At 39.5% G+C, this 19,135-nt stretch overlaps 1 protein-coding gene across 4 annotated transcripts in view; it reads left to right on the top strand.

Annotated features, from left to right (window-relative positions):
- Positions 1 to 19,135, top strand: part of Ptprm (protein tyrosine phosphatase receptor type M) — an 828,844-nt gene that overhangs the window by 262,851 nt on the left and 546,858 nt on the right. For all 4 annotated transcript variants that reach the window (XM_071602455.1, XM_071602456.1, XM_071602457.1 and 1 more), the window contains exon 3: positions 11,693 to 11,964. In XM_071602455.1, coding sequence (XP_071458556.1) covers positions 11,693 to 11,964 — 272 coding nt within the window. The remainder of the gene's footprint in view (positions 1 to 11,692; positions 11,965 to 19,135) is intronic.

A 19,135-nucleotide genomic window follows, 5' to 3' on the forward strand; every position in this document is an offset into this window, starting at 1 on the left:
GCTGTCAGGTCAGTAGGGTCCTGGCTGGGGAGACTCATCTCCACCCCAAAAGATTTCCTATCCTCCAAACTCTCATGGTAGGGAGCATGCTCATGTGTTTTCCTTTCTTAGTTACCTTAGGTTCATTTATCCTAAATATGCTTTGTTTATGAATTTACTCAAGAGGATCTGGTGTTCTTCCCAAACTTGTTTAACTAGTGTTGCTCTTGATCTTAATCTGAGAGCAGACAGTATCATGCTTCAGAGAACAGACTTTAGTGTAGACAGTCTCCCAAGGTTCATATTCCAGCTGTACCCCTTATTACATGAACGATCTTGATCAAGTGACTTAACTCTCTATTTCTTAAGAGTTCAAGTCTGTAAGGATTAAAAAAGCTCATATATATAAAATGCTTAGAAGAATGCTTTTCAGGTATCAAAAATTCGTATAATTTTTAGCTATTATTGCTCTTTTTATTAATAGTTAATGTATTCACTATTAACCTATTGCACCGTTTGAAAGTTATTAATAAATAGTTCTTTAAAAAAAACTAAAAATGTCACAATCACCATTAATTATTATAACATTTGACTATTGTAATAAAAATACATTTAAAAGCCAACAGAGTTGGTAATATTTCATCATTTAAATCACATTAGATTTTATTCACTCCAAGTTTATATTTAGAGTGATTATACTTGAAAAATAATATTTAGCTATTAAAGGTAAGTCCAACTAGCATACCTGGTTTGTATTTCTGACTTTGCTAGACTGAATAAATATGGATGACAGTAGCTAATATAATCACATGATCATTGATACCTGTAAGTTTAAGGATGCCAGCTATTACCTTTAAATAGACATTCAGCTATGCCATCTTCCTAGGCAAAATTCACATACATTTGAATAAAATCCAGGACCAAGGCCAAAGTTTCGTGTATCTCTGCTTTGTTCCAGGCACTGTTTTTAAGAAACATTTTACAGAAATTATCTCATTTGATTTACTAAACACCCTCTTTGAAATGGGTACAATCTTTTCCCCATGTCATGTATAGGAAAAGGAGACATAGAGAAGCTAGTTAACTTCTAGGGAACACGGTGAATGACTGAGTCAAGGTCCAAATACAGATGATTTAGCTACAGAGTCCAGTTTTTATCACCAAACTCAGGGACCCTTCCCAGTCTTGTGCACCATGGTGATGGATATTTTGCTTGCCTTACTTGATGTCTTTCCAAGTGTGCACTGCTCTTTTCTGATTTTATAGAGGAGTTGACTCAGGTTGAGAGTGATTTTCATAACATGACAGAGCTGTTAAGTTTTGTAGGTGAGTTTTGTCATTGTGGACTGTACTTTTAGAATGCTGCATTAAATTACATTTTATTTGACCTTCCTTCTTGGAAGAAGGAGCTATACCAGAACCTCACAAGCATTGATATTGAAATTTTTACATGTTTAAAAATGTATTCAGATGAAAATTTTATCAGGCATTTGTTTAATTTAAATATCTTGGTTTAATGGTGAAAAGAAATATTTTACCAGGCATCTCAGCACTAATTGTATTTCTGCTAATACAAATTGCTCTTTCATATAATTTGCTAATTATTTATTGCTGTCTTTTTATTATAATTATTAGCACAAATTAGTTATATGAAATAATGAATTTTATTGAGAAATTTTCATACATATATACCTTTCAGTTAATTAATCTAACAAATTCCTTAAGTTCCAGATGGTTTGGGTAACATCCATTTGATTTTGTACCTTCAGTTTCCTGTGGAGATCAGGTTGATTTCCTCTGCTGACTAACCTTGTTAAGTTTAGACAATTTCTTTTTTCCATCATCTGATCAAGTAGTTGAAGTCCCTGCATTCTGACCTCAGCTGAGCTAATGAAATGTCCTTTGGTTTCCTGTTCAGGAATATGGGGAGCTTTCAATCAGGGATGTTGATAGAACCCTTAGAGTCCTTTGGAGAACTGTTTTATGTGACAAAGGAAGATTTAACTCCTTTTGAATACCACTAGCAGGCATTTATTAGGCTGAGAATGTCAAAGATGATGTACTTTTAAAATATTTAAGTTTGGTTTGCATTTTCTATAGAAGCTCTCTGCATAATTTCTTCTTAAAGCAAGTCATAGTTTAGCTGGTAGATTATCGCTAGATATACATGTGGGGAAAAATGATCTCTGAATCAACAGTAATTTGGGGAAGAAATAAGTGGAAGCTTATATTGTGATGGCTTGTGTCATTCTGAGATTTAGAACAAAAACGAACTCATTTGTAAAGATGTCAATCAATAAAAAGCGTGAAGTATGGGAAATTAAGCAGTCTCTTAAGAACATTTTAAATAGCCTACCTGTCACTCTTGGATTGTTGTACTTGTGGCTCATTTCCTAAGATATAGTCATTAGCGTCATCAGATAGTTAAAAGGTTGTGTTTGCTTTACTCTGTTTGTTTTTTTACTTATAAATTATAAAGCACACACCTAGTATTTTCCAGCTAAGTTACTGAAGCCATTTGTTTGAATGACACACTATAATACAATTTAGTTCTCATTAAAGCTTTGCTTCTCTTATAAAAGGAGAGCATAGTACTTCTCTAAATGGAATTCTCAGGGGTTCTTCCCTTTCCCATGAGTCTCCTTAGAAGCTTCTTTGTCTCTTCAGATAACTCTGTCTCAAAACTCCTTTCAAAGATCAGTTGACAACCCTGAATCCACAAATTTTATAGCTACTTTATCATGTTTATATGTAAATTTCAGCAACCTTGGTGCATATGATTTGTTAATTCTGTGATTTTTAAAATTTTCTTGGTGTTGAATAGAAAACATTTAAAGGTTTATAACTAAGCTGTGAAGTTCTTGCTGGAGGAATAGGCTCAAGTTTTGTTTATAATTCTCAAAATGCCTAGTACAAACTGGGTGCTTAGATGAATCCTGTCATAGTTAAAAGTGATTGGGTAAGGGGAAAGATATTTCTGTCAGCTCAGTACTTTTATGAATAATAATAAATAGGCATTCAGTTGTGCTGTGAATCTGACAATTGAATATGTTTTGGGTATTTAATATAAATGTCTTTTAGCAAGTGTTGCATGTACATTTGAGGTATATAAGCCATGCTATTTATTTAAGAATACTGTGCTAGTCAGCTTTCAATTACTATGATAAATACCTGAGACAATCAACTTATAAAGATGACAGATTTATTTATTTATTTGGTATACTGGGGATTGAAATCCAGTGGCTCTTTGTCACTGAGCTACTTTCCCCAGTACTTTTTTTTTTTTTCTTGGTAGACAGGGTCTTGCTGTGTTGCTGAAGCTGGCTTTCATCTTGCAATCCTTCTACCTCAGCCTCCTGAGTTGCTAGGATTACAGGGGTGTGCTACCACGTACAGCTGACTCACAGTTTTGGATGTTTCTGTCCATAATCTGTTGGCCCAATTGCCTTAGGTACATCATGGTGGGGAGCATGTGACTACGCTGAACTTCTTGCCCCATGGCCCAAAGAAAAAGAGAATAAGAGACTCATTCTCACGTCTCCTTTGTGACCATTGCCCCAAAGACCTAAGTACCTCTTTCTAGGTTCTACCTCAAGTTTTCATACTTCTAAATATCCCCAAGCTGGGGACCAAGCCATTAAATCATGGGCCTTCTGGAGTGATTTCAGATCCAAACATACTAAGCACATAGATTGCTGTGGAATTCCCTCAAGGAGAGTAGAATACTGTGTATTAACCGGCATGACTTATAAGCATCTCCCTGTCAGGATGTACCTGTCAGATCTTTTCCCAGTGAGTGTACAAACTGGACTCTTTAGGTGTGAGAATGTCGTGCAGTGGGTTAGAATTTTCCATGGGCTTCTGTTTGCTGTCTTACTGTAGTTTCACCACCATATCAGGAATGTGGCAAGAAGAGAGGGCAAGTTGAAAAGGAGACATATCATTTGGGAGAAGAAAGAATTGTTTTTCTTCACATTTTATTTCCTAGTGTCTGTGAATAAGTATTTCATGTTTGCAGGAGGGTGGATTTTTGAAAAGGGCACAGAAGCAGCAATAGCTTAAGAAGGATGCATGACATCTGGTCTGCAGGACATCACTATGGCTGTGGAGACGGCTTCAGCTGCTGGCATGGGTGTTAATAAGTGTTTGTAAAGCGATGGTGGCACTCCCCACAGAGGCTTTGCTCCCTTTGAGCTTTATTCCCTGAGTTAGTTTCCTAGTTTCATGAAGTCTCTCATCCGAGGAGACATGTTCTTTGGAGCCTTGCCAGCTCTGGCAGACGGAGTGGGAGGAGGAATACAACTTGGCAGTTTGACTCTTGGGGGATGGGATCAAATTTTAAAGGACAAATAATAAAAAGCTTTCTTTCTGAGGAAGCAGAGCACAGTGTATTTCTCTTTGGTTTGGTTGTTGGGGAGGAATTGCAGTCAGTTGTAAAACATTCATGGAGTGTGAAGTCAATTATGGGTTATAGCTAGCATCAATTTATTTGTTTATCTTGAAAAATGAAATAAAGGAGAATAGAAAATGTGAGTGTAGTGCACAAACACACATGGTCAGAAACAGTGACACCTGTTTTGCTGTAAATTTTGTGTTTGCATGTGTGTGGGCATAACTACATATAGAAACATGATATTCCACTCACACACTGGGTCACTATGTACAATACATTTTGTACTACGAGTTGCAGTCAAAATATTTGAGGAAATATTGGGTTTAAAGCATTGCCTTTGGAACTTGAAGGGAAAAGCTTTGAATTCCCCTGGCTCTGTTATTAAATACTTCTCTGGACCCCTTTGCTAAATTTACTCTGTGCCTTTCCGTCTTCAATTGTAGTGAAGATTTATTGAGGCCAAATATATAGGACACTTGCTCTAGGCACTAGGTAGCACATTTCTTCTCTTAAATATTTTTTTTTTGAGGTGTCCTCACTGTGTGCCCAGGCTATCCTAGAACTCCTGGGCTCCAATCTTCTTCCTGTGTAAGCCTCCCGGTAGCTTGGACTCCAGGTGCACACCACTGTGCATGGCTTCCAGCTCTGCTGATATATGTGGCAGTTCCTTAGGCTGTGGCCTGCTGCAAGCTCTGCATCTCCTCCTGGCCTTGAAGCCAGTTCTTTTCTGTTCACAGAGTCTAATGAGACCTTTTCAGTCACCATGATCATATCTGTCTTGTCTTTGTTCACTTGATTTCCTGACAGCCTCCTACTTTTCTTGTATAACTTTCTTTCATATTCAAAGGGTTTTTCTTTTAATTACCTTTGTGTTAAGAAACTGCAGATCCCCTCCCCTATTTTCGCTTTAAATTTCACTCATCTACCGTTGAAGAAAAATGTATATAGTTGGCCCTCTGTAGACCACTCCATATCCAGAGAATCAAGGTATTTGAAAATATTTGAAAAACATAACACCTGTACTAAGCATATTCAGACATTTTTTTCTTGTCACTATGCCTGAACCCTACAGGATAATGGCTATTTACATTTGCATTTCATTAGGTATTTTAAGTAATCTAGACATGCTGTAAAGTATACAGGAGTGTGGGCTTAGGTTATATGCAAATACTATGCCATTCTGTATAAGGGACTTGAGCATCCAGAATTTTAGTATGTGTGGAGCATACTCAAGCCAATCCCAGGGAGCTAAGAGGGACAATGTATGTGGGTACCAGAGTTCTCTCTGCTTACTGTTTTGCTCTGATAGAAGCCAATGCTATGCTGCTGTGTGCAGGTCAAAGCTGGCCCATGCATTGTTTGTTCCTGCTCTGTGACCAGTACTGAAATGAACAGCAAATCCTTAGAAAATGTTCATAGGAATTTGAGAGTAATTTTCTGTTCATTTCACTGAATCAAAACAAATTTGGGGCTTATGTCTTATGTGTTTTTATTTCATTTTTTTTAAAAAGCAATTCATGGTTTGTGGCATTTTGCTTAAATCTGTTCTGAGATGCACTGGATATTTGTCTAAAAAACTGCCCCATCATATATGGTTTGAGAAGCACAGCTCTAGTGAACTAAATTGTTATAACTGGTTGTTTCTGAATAGGTCAGAAGAAGCCCAGATGGCCCCATCTACTAGAGTCAAGGTGTATGTTAACATTGATGGAACTTGTAAACATTTTATGGAGCTTTTGGATCCTAAATCCACATATTCAAAGGCATTATCATAAAGGATAAAATGAAGGCAAAATGGCCAAAGGGAAGGAAAGACCAATGATCAGTGTGCTTTTGCTAGAACTAAGAAGCTTTTAAAAGTAGATTTTGTAATGGCTTTAAAGTTTACAACATGGTGCTTCTCCATCAGCTCAAGTATTAAATAACTCACGCTATAGAACAGAAAATGCTTCCTCTTTCGTTTGCATAGTTCTCAAACACAGGCTGAGAAATCATGCAGTTTCCTCAGCTTCCAAATCTAGAGCTTCTACCACACCATTGCAAATTTTAATGATGGGGTAGAAAGGAATAACTAATCGTATGTAGTTATTACTGCTGTCACAAACAATGATGGAAGATAGTCTAATCAAAAGCATTTGCCAATGGATATGATTAAGCTAAATTTAATTCACCCAAAGATTGGAGAATGCGAGCATTGCATGTTCTCAGAAGAGAGTTTTCCTCTTCGGGGGGAACCAAAATAATTATTCTTAAAAACCTTCGAAGTCTGCATCTAAAGACTGCCTCCTTTGAAGCTGGCTTCATCAACTGGAGCTCATTTCATTTGCCTGCAATGTTATATCCTCTACTTATGTACTAGTGACTTAAGGGTGTTTTGTTATCTGAACACAAACAGAATTTCAATGTTAATTTGAATTATGATTGCTTTTATTTTTTTGCCCGGTTGGAGTGCTTTTGGTAGGGGGAGAAAATTAAGGTAAGGAAATAACTACAGAGGGAGACCCAATTACTCTTTGAAAATGCATCTCCTTGCAGTCAAAACATTGAAGTAGAAGATGAAAATTAAACATTCAGCCATATAGGGATATTGTTTAAAAACCACACTTAATGGTTTAAAATTGAATATCAATGTTTTGAATTCTTTAGTTCTTTAAACATTTGTTGGTGAGTTGACTTTACTTTCATAGCAGATCAGTAATAAATTCACACTATTAAACAGTCCCTCTCCCTCCCTCCTGCAATTCCTTTCTACACAACTGTGACTTTCCTGCAGGGTCTGGGCTGCTAGACTTTGCTAAGCATAAATGTTCACACTTGCTTTTGTAAACTCAGTGGATGATAGCAGCGAGCACTATCAGGATACACTCATGGGTGTGGAAATGTCACTTTCTGTATTTTAAAGCTATGAATTAAGTCCTGATAGCTGCAAACTACAATAAGATCATCCTTTTCCCCCAAATTCAAGGGCAAGATGAAACTAAAGGTTTTATAATATTGCAATGCTAGTATTCCTGTTATAAAGAAAGGAAATTTAAAAACTACCACTTCCATGAACTAGAATAGGAACAGGTGAGTTGGGAGGTGGACAGGGAGAAACAGAAAAATAGATGACAAAGAATTGCAGATGATGGAGAGAAGCCTGTGTTTAGAAGGTTTGAGGAACCAACATCAACATAATGATGATCATCAGCATTTGTTGAACTTCTGTCTTGTGGGAAACTTTGTCCTAAGGACTGTGTCTACATTCATCCTTAATAGTGGAGTCTGCAAAGCAAAAAGAATATCATTCAGGGAGCAAACCCCAAGGAAAAGTGCTCTGAAAGGAGAATTTTCCCTAAAAACTTCTGTGTGTTGAGATCACAGTACTGGCTAGTTTGCAGACTATTTGGGAGAATGATACCTTTGCTAGGACCATAGAGAACAGTGTTGCATCCTGAGGGTCAGAACAAGTGGAAGAGGAACAGCGCACAGAGAATATGTGTTTCTACCAATACCACACATATGTACTTAGAAAACCTCCCGCTAATTTCACAGAATCACACATTACAGAACAGGAGGAAACCTGAATTGGGGTGGATAACTCAAAACCTAAGCAGCTTTGTAGATAGAGAAATTAAAAAAAAATAAAATAGGGATATCTCTAATTACAGTGCTGGCTCATCTGAGCAGAATCCCAGGGACCTTGTTCTTAACCCTAAATTATAGTCTGCAGAGCCTTCCTTCTGTCTGTTGAGGGTCTTCAATTCTTTTCCTTCTAATGGAGACTATATTCTTCCAAACTTAAAGATATGATCCAAAGTTTTTCTTTATCCTTAATAATTTTTCTCTTTTTCCAAACTGAAGAAGGGAGTGAGTGGGGGCTTCAGTTTCCTTATCTGTTCTTCCTGTTTCCTGGGCAGCTTCACTGAGGAACTTTTCTTGTCACTTTTGGTCTAAGGGAAGGGAAAGCACATCTTCAGGATATCTTAGCAGTGTTTAAATGCCATCATGGATTGATAAAGATTTCCCTTTTTTGGAGGAAAAATATGCCCCAGAGACTTTACATTTTCAAAAAATTGCACATGAACTCAAGGGACTTGTGTGTTCTAGGGAAGCCATTCCTGTTTGCTAATCTGCTGTACAGAAGCATACCTTGTTGTAAAACAGATTGCATTCTGACTCAAACAGTGACAAAAAAGGAGAAATGTCTGTATAAATTAAGGTCACTTAAATAGTTACCCTTTTAGGTCAGGGGCATGTTCTAAGGACCCACAGTGGATACCTGACATCTTGGATAGCACCAAACCCCAGAAACACTTTGATAGTTCAGTAGTCCCTTTGGTAACCTAGATGGCTCTAAATGACTAATGGGCAAGTAGCATGTACAGTGTGTATACGTGGCACAAGTGAATGCTGCATGTCCTGGGTGGAAATGAGCCAGACAGCATGAAATTCCATCAAGCTACTTGGAATGGTGCACAGTTTAAAACTTTTGAATTATTTATATTTTTGAAATCTTTTCTTTAATTTTGTGGATCATAGTTGACCACTGGTAACTGAAACATGGAAAACAAAAATGGCAGATGAGAAAGGACTGCTATAATTATAACTTGGATTTTACCTGAATTTTACTTTGACTTCAAACATAAAGTTCTCTGTCTACTTTGGATAACTCAAAAATCTGACTAGAAGGGAATGTTGTGGTAGAATGGAGCACAGTGGCTTAAGCATTTTAAGACAGGCTGTGAAACTAGGAAAACAGTACTTTTGGACACCCAGGTAATTTCATGAAGAGCGTATGGCAGCATGAGAACAGAGTTTTCCCATCCTGAATTTCATTCAAGCCTCTTTTCCTGAATATGGGCAGTGCATATTTTTGCCATCCTATGCAGCTTGCCACGATTGTCTCCCAGGGTTGCCAAAGTTTAATTGATGGAAGCATACTCTTGATGGAGTGGTAGTACTATACGTTTTGATGATTCAGATGTGGCCTCAAGGTCCTGTTGTGCCACAACCCCAACAGTAGGAATGCACATGGTAACTACCTCACAAATCACAAAGCCCCAGATGACAGATTGTGCAATAAATCAGCTCACATTTTACCTAGAGCAGTAAAATATAATCTTTAACTCATGTTTAACACCAAAGACCTGCTTTGGATTTGTGATGGGGATAGCCAGCCCTGTATTTTTCAAAGATTTTCTTCTCCTTCTTTTAAATTCTTTTAAATTGTAACAGCCAAACCATTTCAGTGATTCTGTTTCTCTTTTCTTCCATTTGTCCATCTGTCCTTTTCCTGGATGTCACTGTGTTGCTCAGGCTGACCTTGAATACCTAGACCCCAGTAATCTTCCTGCCTCAGCCTCCTGTGTAGCAAGGACTACAGGCTCTTAATCATTTCTTAAATATCTTTCAAAGTTCTTCCTTATTACTGAAATACACATTCCATACATAACCCTTCCCCTTTGAGCTGTGTTCTAATGGGCCTGACGTTCATTTTGGAATCATTGTCCCATTTTTTAAAAGCTACTATAATTATCCTTTACTGTTGTGAAGAGATTCTTTTTTAAAATGAATGTTTAAATGGCACGTGAGGTTATTGAAGTGTGGTAGGGTAAGGAATGGGCTGGAAGCTCAGAGACTCAAAGTCATGGTTTTGCCAATAACTCACCTTAAAATCATCTGGAAAAGTGCTTCCTAATCTCTCTGTGACCCCATACCTATGCATGTAAATGGCATTAAAACTAGCTCACCCCAGTGCAATGATAACAGCCATACAGCCTTAACAATGGCGTTAGTACATTTGTTTAAGGCCTATTAATAACTAAAGAATATCACCTTTTTTTTGGTCCTTATAATAATTTTTCTGGGAAAGGTAATCTTGTGTTGCTATTAGGGAAATCACTGCAGGTGAATAACCAAAAATTCTACACACTTTTTCTAGTCTGGTTATGTTATATTGTGTATAGCTATGTGGAAGTATGCACTAACACAGATATACACACAAACATACTTACACAACACCACCTTGACCACTATGACTCACAATGAGGTAGTTTTAAAAATAATATTCAGTTGGGACAGTAGCCTGCTTGTCCAGTAGATATTTGGAGTCCATCAACACCTGGGTGGTGTTTTTGTTTTTTCTTTCATTTTTATGCTCCAAGTGTAGAGGTCCTCCTTAGACTATTATTATTTTGCCTTACTGCTAAAAGGAAATAGGACTTATGATCTATTTTCTTTTTTTAACCAATAATTTGCTTTTATACATTTTATATGGTTTATAAAGCCCATGTTTTAAAAGCACCATTCCTGATGAAGCAAGATATAGAGAACGCTCAAGTGCCAGGGTATATAGAAAGCATAGATCCATCTGGAAATTGTTAAGAACTCATTGGCAGGTTAGTGCTGTGAGTGTCAAAGTACATGAGCTTATGGAGACTTCTGGGAATGGTCGCCTTCTGGGGTGGCCATTATGCATCAGTGTGTTCAGTTCTACACCTTGTTGGGCAAATGCCCCCACTGTCAAGAAGTCACCTGTTACAACAGTGACAGAGGGGTGGTGGTGTTGAACTGCAGAAGGATCATATTACATGGACCTTAGGGAGTATCATAGGGCCAATAAAGTAGGATTCCACAGACTATACTAATTTTTCTTTTTCTTTTTGGTTTTTACTGGGATTGAGCTCAGGAATGCTTTACCACTGAGCTACATTCCCAACCCTTTTAATTGTGAGATAGGGTCTCTAATTTGTGATCTTCTTTCCTCAGTCTCTGGAGTAGCTGTGATTATAGGTGTGTGCCACTGCACCTGACCTGTTGTCATCTCAGGATGTTAAAATTACCTAATGGTGGTACAGTTATAGAATAGTGCTGTTCATAGAAAATTCTAAGAAGATGAGGATTTTTTATATCTGTGCTGCTGTGCCCAACCTGGTAGGAAGTATTCACAGGTGGCCATAGAATATATAAAATGGTTGGAGTGACTGAGACCCTGAATTTTAATAGTATGAAATTTAATTTTAGTTGGTATAAATGTAGTCAGTGACTACCAGGTTGATCAAAGCAAGTCTACCAACATTATGCTGCATGCATATCTATTATTTACAAGACTAACTGCAGTAAAATCCTGAGTATTTTCCATTCACTGACCTTGAGAACACATTGGTAGTAGGAAAGAGCACATGGTGTATAAAAAGGTATGAAAGAAACTGGGGCTTTAAGTTTAAGTAAGATACATGGAATTGCAGTATCCAACCCATGTAAATGGTGATAGATTCTCAGAGGTGATCATAAAGTAGTGTTTCAGATTGTAAGTCTCCCTTGATTTTGTTTCTGCAGGCTCTTTCATGCTGGTGAATGCATCTGGGAGACCTGAGGGGCAGAGAGCTCACCTACTCTTACCTCAGCTTAAGGAAAATGATACCCACTGCATTGACTTTCACTATTTTGTATCCAGCAAGAGTAATTCTGCTCCTGGGTTACTCAATGTCTATGTGAAAGTCAATAACGGACCTTTGGGAAATCCTATCTGGAATATATCTGGAGACCCAACACGTACATGGAACAGAGCAGAACTGGCCATTAGTACATTCTGGCCTAACTTTTATCAGGTATGTGTTTTCTTTTCATTTCGTGTTTTGAAGCATCCTCTAATTTCTAAGAATTTGAATTGTTTTTATGTTAATATAATTAGAATGTAAAATAAATAATGGGTTCCTTTTAAAATACCACTGTAATTATTACCCATGCTATTTGATGACAAATGTCTTATGACTTTTTGAAATGAATAAAAATCCAATTCACATTTGTTTATGCACAAACAAAGCAATATCCCTCAGTAGGGCAAGCAGTGCTATGTGCAGGGATAGTTTACTTTCTATCTTGAGTTAGCCATGTTGACCCCTGGAGACAGTGCTTGAGTCTGAAGGAAGATGGCTCTCCTGTGAATGGGTCTCAGGAGTGGATGAGTCATGAAGAAGTGAGCCCTTGTTGGGGTCAGCCTGTGAAGTGCGGGTTCCTTCTTCCACCCCTGGAAGCAGTGGGAACAAAATGCCATGTGGAGACCAAGTCCTTGTCACAGAGGGCTGCTGCCAAGTTCTGTTATTTTGGAGATTTTTTTTTTTTTAGTTGTAGATGACACAATACCTTTATTTATTTATTTCAAATGGTGCTGAGGATTGAACCCAGTGCCTCACATGTGCTAGGCGAGCACTCTACCACTGAGCCACAACCCCAGCCCTTGGAGACTCTTTTGAGAACCTGTTGCCCACTTTGAGTGAATTGCCTTTTAAAGTAATGCAGGCAGGAAGTCCAGGGCAGTTAAGAGCAGTGATCTAAGGTCACATCCCTCTGTCAGGGATGCTGTCACACAAGAGCATCCTGCTGTGCAACTAAAGGCAAAAAATAAGTGACAGTGGGCATTTGAGGTGCTTTTACCTTTTATCCATGGCATCTTTTACAAATAGCTTGGTATCAAGAATACACAATTGATTTCCAGCTAAGAGGCAGCCTGAAGAGGATTGTGGTATTTTGCTGTTCTCTTTCTTAATTCCTTTGGCTCATTCAGGAGTCAGCTGGAACATACGTCTCAGATCATTTCTCATGTTCAATTAAGGTGCTTGGCTAGACTTAGAGACAGGAAACTAGATTTTTCAAGGGCTCCTTGTCTTCAGAATGGGCATGAAATGCACCCAGTAATACATCCTACAGATTTGGTGTTGATCAGTATCGATCTATCAATTCCAGATCCTTACCTGGGGGTTGATAATGGGAATAAGTGGGCTGTAAATTTCTTGCTTAGTTTATCTTTGTTTCCCTTTACTTACAGCAATTTTTGGTATTTATTAAATTACAATTAAATGTTTCTTCAGTAGAAGTGAAGAGATAGTGAAAACTCTGTTATTACACAAGAAAATTGTTAAAATGTTTTCTAAATGCACATTGGCAATAAGTTTTAGAGTGTTAAAAAATTAGATATGTCTTATTTTAGGAATCTACATTAGGAATTTATCCTGAAAAAATAATGAAGAGTGATTGAAAATAATTAACTACAAGGATATTCATAGCAGTTTATTTATAATAATGAAAAACAGAAACAGTATCATTTTCAATAATAAAGGATTTGTTAATATATGCTCTCTCAATACAAAAATTCATTTTTGCAAACACTAAGAATAATGTTAGGGAAAAGCATTTAGTAATGTATTTAGGCCTGTGTTTAAATGGATAAAACAGGTACAAAGCAACATATTAAACTGTACTCTTAAATTTTAAAAAATATGTGATAAAGATCAAAATACATCCTGAGGGCTGGGGTTGTAGCTTATTGGTAAGTACTTGCCTTGCATGCATGAGGCATTGGGTTCGATCCTCAGCACCACATAAAAATAAAATAAAGGATATTGGGAAGATGGCGGCGAGGGGAGTGCATTGCCCCCGTGTGCTGCTTCACTGTGTGGGAGTATGACAAGTCAGGACAGCTAAAGGATATCTTGTTAGGAATTTCCAGCAATAGTGGGGTGCTCTGGAACCTGGAGGAAGGATTTCCATCGCACGAGGATCAGCTACGGGGACTCAAACGCGAGAGGTTTGTCGCACGGAGGGTAACACTGCTTATTCAGCAAATCGCCCCGCGGCTAGAATCTGCAGCGTGCGCTGGGATAGAGACGCAGGGTTACAGCGCTGCAGTTTCTGCCAGCCGCGCAAGCACCGTACTCAGGGCTGAATTCTGGGTTCGAGACGGGGGAAGGAAGCGGTCCATCTCGGTTCTCCACACCGGTCAGACCACAGAGGAGGCCAGCAGCCACCATGTTGGTAAACTGACGTCACCACCCCTGTTTTCGACTGACCGCAGCTCATTCAGCCATAGAACAGGTAATTTCAGGCTGCAATTCGCCTGAGGCGTGCAGACAGATTGCTAGGGCTCAGCGCCTGGGTGCTTCTTAGAACCTGATCTTATCAGAGTGAATACCGAGCGCGGGGCGGCCGAGTTCCGGCTCCCGGAACTGAGCCCGCGGGGATTGCTTCTTGGAGCTTACATTTATAGGAGCTTACACCGAGAACGGAGTGGCCGAGTTCCGGCTCCCGGAACTTCTCTGGCCCGGGGCTAGGAGCCCGCGGAAACTGCTTCTCGGTCCGGGTCCTGCTGAGGGCCGGTCAGGACTCACCCGGTGCTTTGGTTGCCCGGCAAGGGGAACGAAATGCTGCCATTCGCATAGGATACCAACATGGCAGAGATCTGACGTCTGCAGAAAGCGGCAGAGGAGGGAACTTCATCAATACCAGTGGTGACATAAGCAGTTGGTCTCCTGGTAGGGGGGGTGAGGCACAGTCACCCGAGTCTCCTCAATTTGTCGTCGAGCCAGAGGGAAGGAGCCGGGCCGCCGCCAGTGCCCGGAGCAGGCCCAGCGGCTCGCCAGCGTGGTGACCGCGTGACCCCAATTGGAGAGGGGGCGGAGCGGAGCCGCCACCCGCAACCGCAAGGTGGGCAGACCCGCGACCCAGTGGTACATGGGCGTGGTAGGAGGGGCAGGGCAGAGCCACGGTTCGCGCTTGCAAGGTAAACAGACCTGGGTCAGCCTGGCGGGTCAGGCCCAGTGGCCTGCCAGTGTGGTACACACGTCACCCCAACTGGAGTAGGGGCAGAGCAGATCCTTCTCCCACGCCCGGATCAGGCCCTGCCGGTGTGGTGGTCACGTGACCCCAATTGGAGTGGGGGCGGAGCGGAACCGCCACCTGTGCCCGCAGGGTGAGCAGACCAGTGATCAACCTGCAGATCAGGCCAAGGGGTCCGCAGGCGTGGTAGGAGGGGCAGGGCAGATCCGCCGCCCGCGCCTCCAAGGTAGGCAGACCTACAACAGACCGGCGGATCAGGCCCAGGAGCCTGCCGGCGTGGTACAAACACCACCCTAATTGGAGTAGTGGCAGAGCAGAGTCGCCGCCTGTGCCAGGAACAGGCCCAGCGTCCTGCAGGCGGGGTAGCCACGACACCCTAATTGGAGTAGGGGCAGAGCAGAGCCTCCACCCGTGCCCGAAAGGTGGGCAGATCTGCGACCGACCAGTGGGACAGGCCCAGTGGCCTGCCGGTACGACAGACACGTCACCCCAATTGGAGTAGGGGCAGAACAGAGCCGCCGCCAGCTCCCAGAACAGGCCCAGTGACCTGCCGGCGTGGTAGCCACGACACCCCAACTGGAATAAGGAGAGAGCAGAGCCGCCGCCCGCACCTGCAGGAAAGATACGCAAGCAGTATGAAAAGACAAGGAAAGAAAGGACCACAAGCAATGCAGGTCAACGCAACTTTAGAAGAGGTAACAGCTGCAGCAGATGGAATGTCAGATAAAGAATTCAGGATATACATGCTTCAGATGATCTGGAGTATCAAGGAAGACATTAAACAGCAAAATCAGACAATGAAAGATCACTTCGACAACGAATTACGCAAACAAATCCAGGAAGCAAAGGATCAACTATACAGGGAGATAGAGGTTATAAAAAACAAACAAACAGAAATCCTAGAAATGCAGGAAGCAATAAACCAACTTAAAAACTCAATGGAGAATACTACCAGCAGAGTAGAACACTTAGAAGATAGAACATCAGACAATGAAGACAAAGTATTTCAACTGGAAAAGAACATAGACAGCTCAGCAAGACTGTTAAGGAACCATGAGCAGAACATCCAAGAAATATGGGATAACATTAAGAGACCAAACTTAAGAGTCATTGGGATACAGGAAGGTACAGAGCTCCAAACCAAAGGAATGAGAAGTCTATTCAATGAAATAATACAAGAAAACTTCCCAGACTTGAAGAATGAGACAGAACCCCAAATCCTAGAAGCCTACAGGACGCCGAATGTGCAAAATCATAAGAGATCCACACCTAGACACATTATAATGAAGATGCCCAACATACAGAATAAGGAGAGAATTTTAAAAGCTACAAGAGAAAGGAAGCAGATTACATTTAGGGGTAAGCCAATCAGGATAACAGCTGATCTGTCAACACAGACTCTGAAAGCTAGAAGATCCTAGAATAACATATTTCAAACACTGAAAGAAAATGGGTTCCAACCAAGAATTGTGTATCCAGCGGAATTAAGCTTCAGGATGGAGGATGAAATTAAAACCTTCCACGATAAACAAAAGTTTAAAGAATTCGCAGCTAGAAAACCATCTCTTCAAAACATCCTCGCCAAAACATTACAGGAAGAGGAAATGGAAAATAACAATGAAAACCAACAGTGGGAGGTAGGACAGTAAAGGGGGGGGGATAATCAAAGAGGAAAACAAACCATGTTTAGTAACAGAAATAAACAAATATGGCTGGAAGAACAACCCATATCTCAATAATAACCCTAAATGTTAATGGCTTAAACTCACCAATTAAGAGACACAGGCTAGTAGAATGGATCACAAAACAAGACCCAACAATATGCTGCCTACAGGAGACGCATTTGATAGGAAAAGACATACATAGGCTGAAGGTGAAAGGTTGGGAAAAATCATATCACTCATATGGACTTCGGAAACAAGCAGGAGTGTCCATACTCATATCAAATAAAATAGATTTCAAGCCAAAGTTAATCAAAAGAGATAAAGAGGGACACTACATACTGCTTAAGGGAACCATACACCAACAAGACATAACAATCATAAATATTTATGCCCCAAACAATGGTGCAGCTATGTTCGTCAAACAAACTCTTCTCAAGTTCAAGAGTCTAATAGACCACCGTACCATAATCATGGGAGACTTCAACACACCTCTCTCGCCACTGGACAGATCTTCCAAACAAAAGTTGAATAAGGAAACTATAGAACTCAATAACACTATTAATAACCTAGACCTAATTGACATATATAGAGTATACCACCCAACATCAAGCAGTTACACTTTTTTCTCAGCAGCACATGGATCCTTCTCAAAAATAGATCATATATTATGTCACAGGGCAACTCTTAGACAATATAAAGGAGTAGAGATAATACCATGCATCTTATCTGATCATAATGGAATGAAACTGAAAATCAACGATAAAAGAAGGAAGGAAAAAGCATACATCACTTGGAGAATGAACAATAGGTTACTGAATGATCAATGGGTTATAGAAGACATCAAGAAGGAAATTAAAAAATTCTTAGAGATAAATGAAAACACAGACACAACATATCGGAATCTATGGGACACATTGAAAGCAGTTCTAAGAGGAAAATTCATTGCTTGGAGTTCATTCCTTAAAAAAAGAAAAAACCAACAAATAAATGATCTCATACTTCATCTCAAAATCCTTGAAAAAGAAGAGCAAAACAACAGCAAAAGAAGTAGAAGGCAAGAAATAATTAAAATCAGAGCTGAAATTAATGAAATCGAAACAAAAGAAACAATTGAAAAAATTGACAAAACTAAAAGTTGGTTCTTTGAAAAAATAAACAAAATCGACAGACCCTTAGCGATGCTAGCGAAGAGAAGAAGAGAGAGAACTCAAATTACTAGCATACGGGATGAAAAAGGCAATATCACAACAGACACTTCAGAAATACAGAAGATAATCAAAAACTATTTTGAATCCTTATACTCCAACAAATTAGAAGATAGTGAAGGCATAGATAAATTTCTTAATTCATATGATCTGCCCAGATTGAGTCAGGAGGATATAGAAAACCTAAACAGACCAATATCAATTGAGGAAATAGAAGAAACCATAAAAAGACTACCAACTAAGAAAAGCCCAGGTCCAGATGGGTATACTGCAGAATTTTACAAAACCTTTAAAGAAGAACTAATACTAATACTTTTCAAGCTACTTCAGGAAATAGAAAAGGAGGGAGAACTTCCAAATTCATTCTATGAGGCCAACATCACCCTGATACCTAAACCAGACAAAGACACTTCAAAGAAAGAAAACTACAGACCAATATCTCTAATGAACCTAGATGCAAAAATCCTCAATAAAATTCTGGCGAATCGGATACAAAAACATATCAAAAAAATTGTACACCATGATCAAGTAGGATTCATCCCAGGGATGCAAGGCTGGTTCAATATACGGAAATCAATAAATGTTATTCACCACATCAATAGACTTAAAAATAAGAACCATATGATCATCTCGATAGATGCGGAAAAAGCATTTGACAAAGTACAGCATCCCTTTATGTTCAAAACTCTAGAAAAACTAGGGATAACAGGAACATACCTCAATATTGTAAAAGCAATCTATGCTAAGCCTCAGGCTAGCATCATTCTGAATGGAGAAAAACTGAAGGCATTCCCTCTAAAATCTGGAACTAGACAGGGATGCCCTCTCTCTCCACTTCTGTTCAACATAGTTCTCGAAACACTGGCCAGAGCAATTAGACAGACGAAAGAAATTAAAGGCATCAAAATAGGAAAAGAAGAACTTAAATTATCACTATTTGCAGATGATATGATTCTATACCTAGCAGACCCAAAAGGCTCTACAAAGAAACTATTAGAGCTAATAAATGAATTCAGCAAAGTGGCAGGATATAAAATCAACACGCATAAATCAAAGGCATTCCTGTATATCAGCGACAAATCCTCTGAAATGGAAATGAGGACAACCACTCCATTCAAAATATCTTCAAAAAAAATAAAATACTTGGGAATCAACCTAACAAAAGAGGTGAAAGACTTATACAATGAAAACTACAGAACCCTAAAGAGAGAAATAGAAGAAGATCTTAGAAGATGGAAAAATATACCCTGTTTATGGATAGGCAGAACTAACATCATCAAAATGGCGATATTACCAAA

Source organism: Marmota flaviventris, chromosome 16, assembly GCF_047511675.1.
Source record: "Marmota flaviventris isolate mMarFla1 chromosome 16, mMarFla1.hap1, whole genome shotgun sequence".
Classification (NCBI taxonomy): Eukaryota; Metazoa; Chordata; class Mammalia; order Rodentia; family Sciuridae; genus Marmota; species Marmota flaviventris.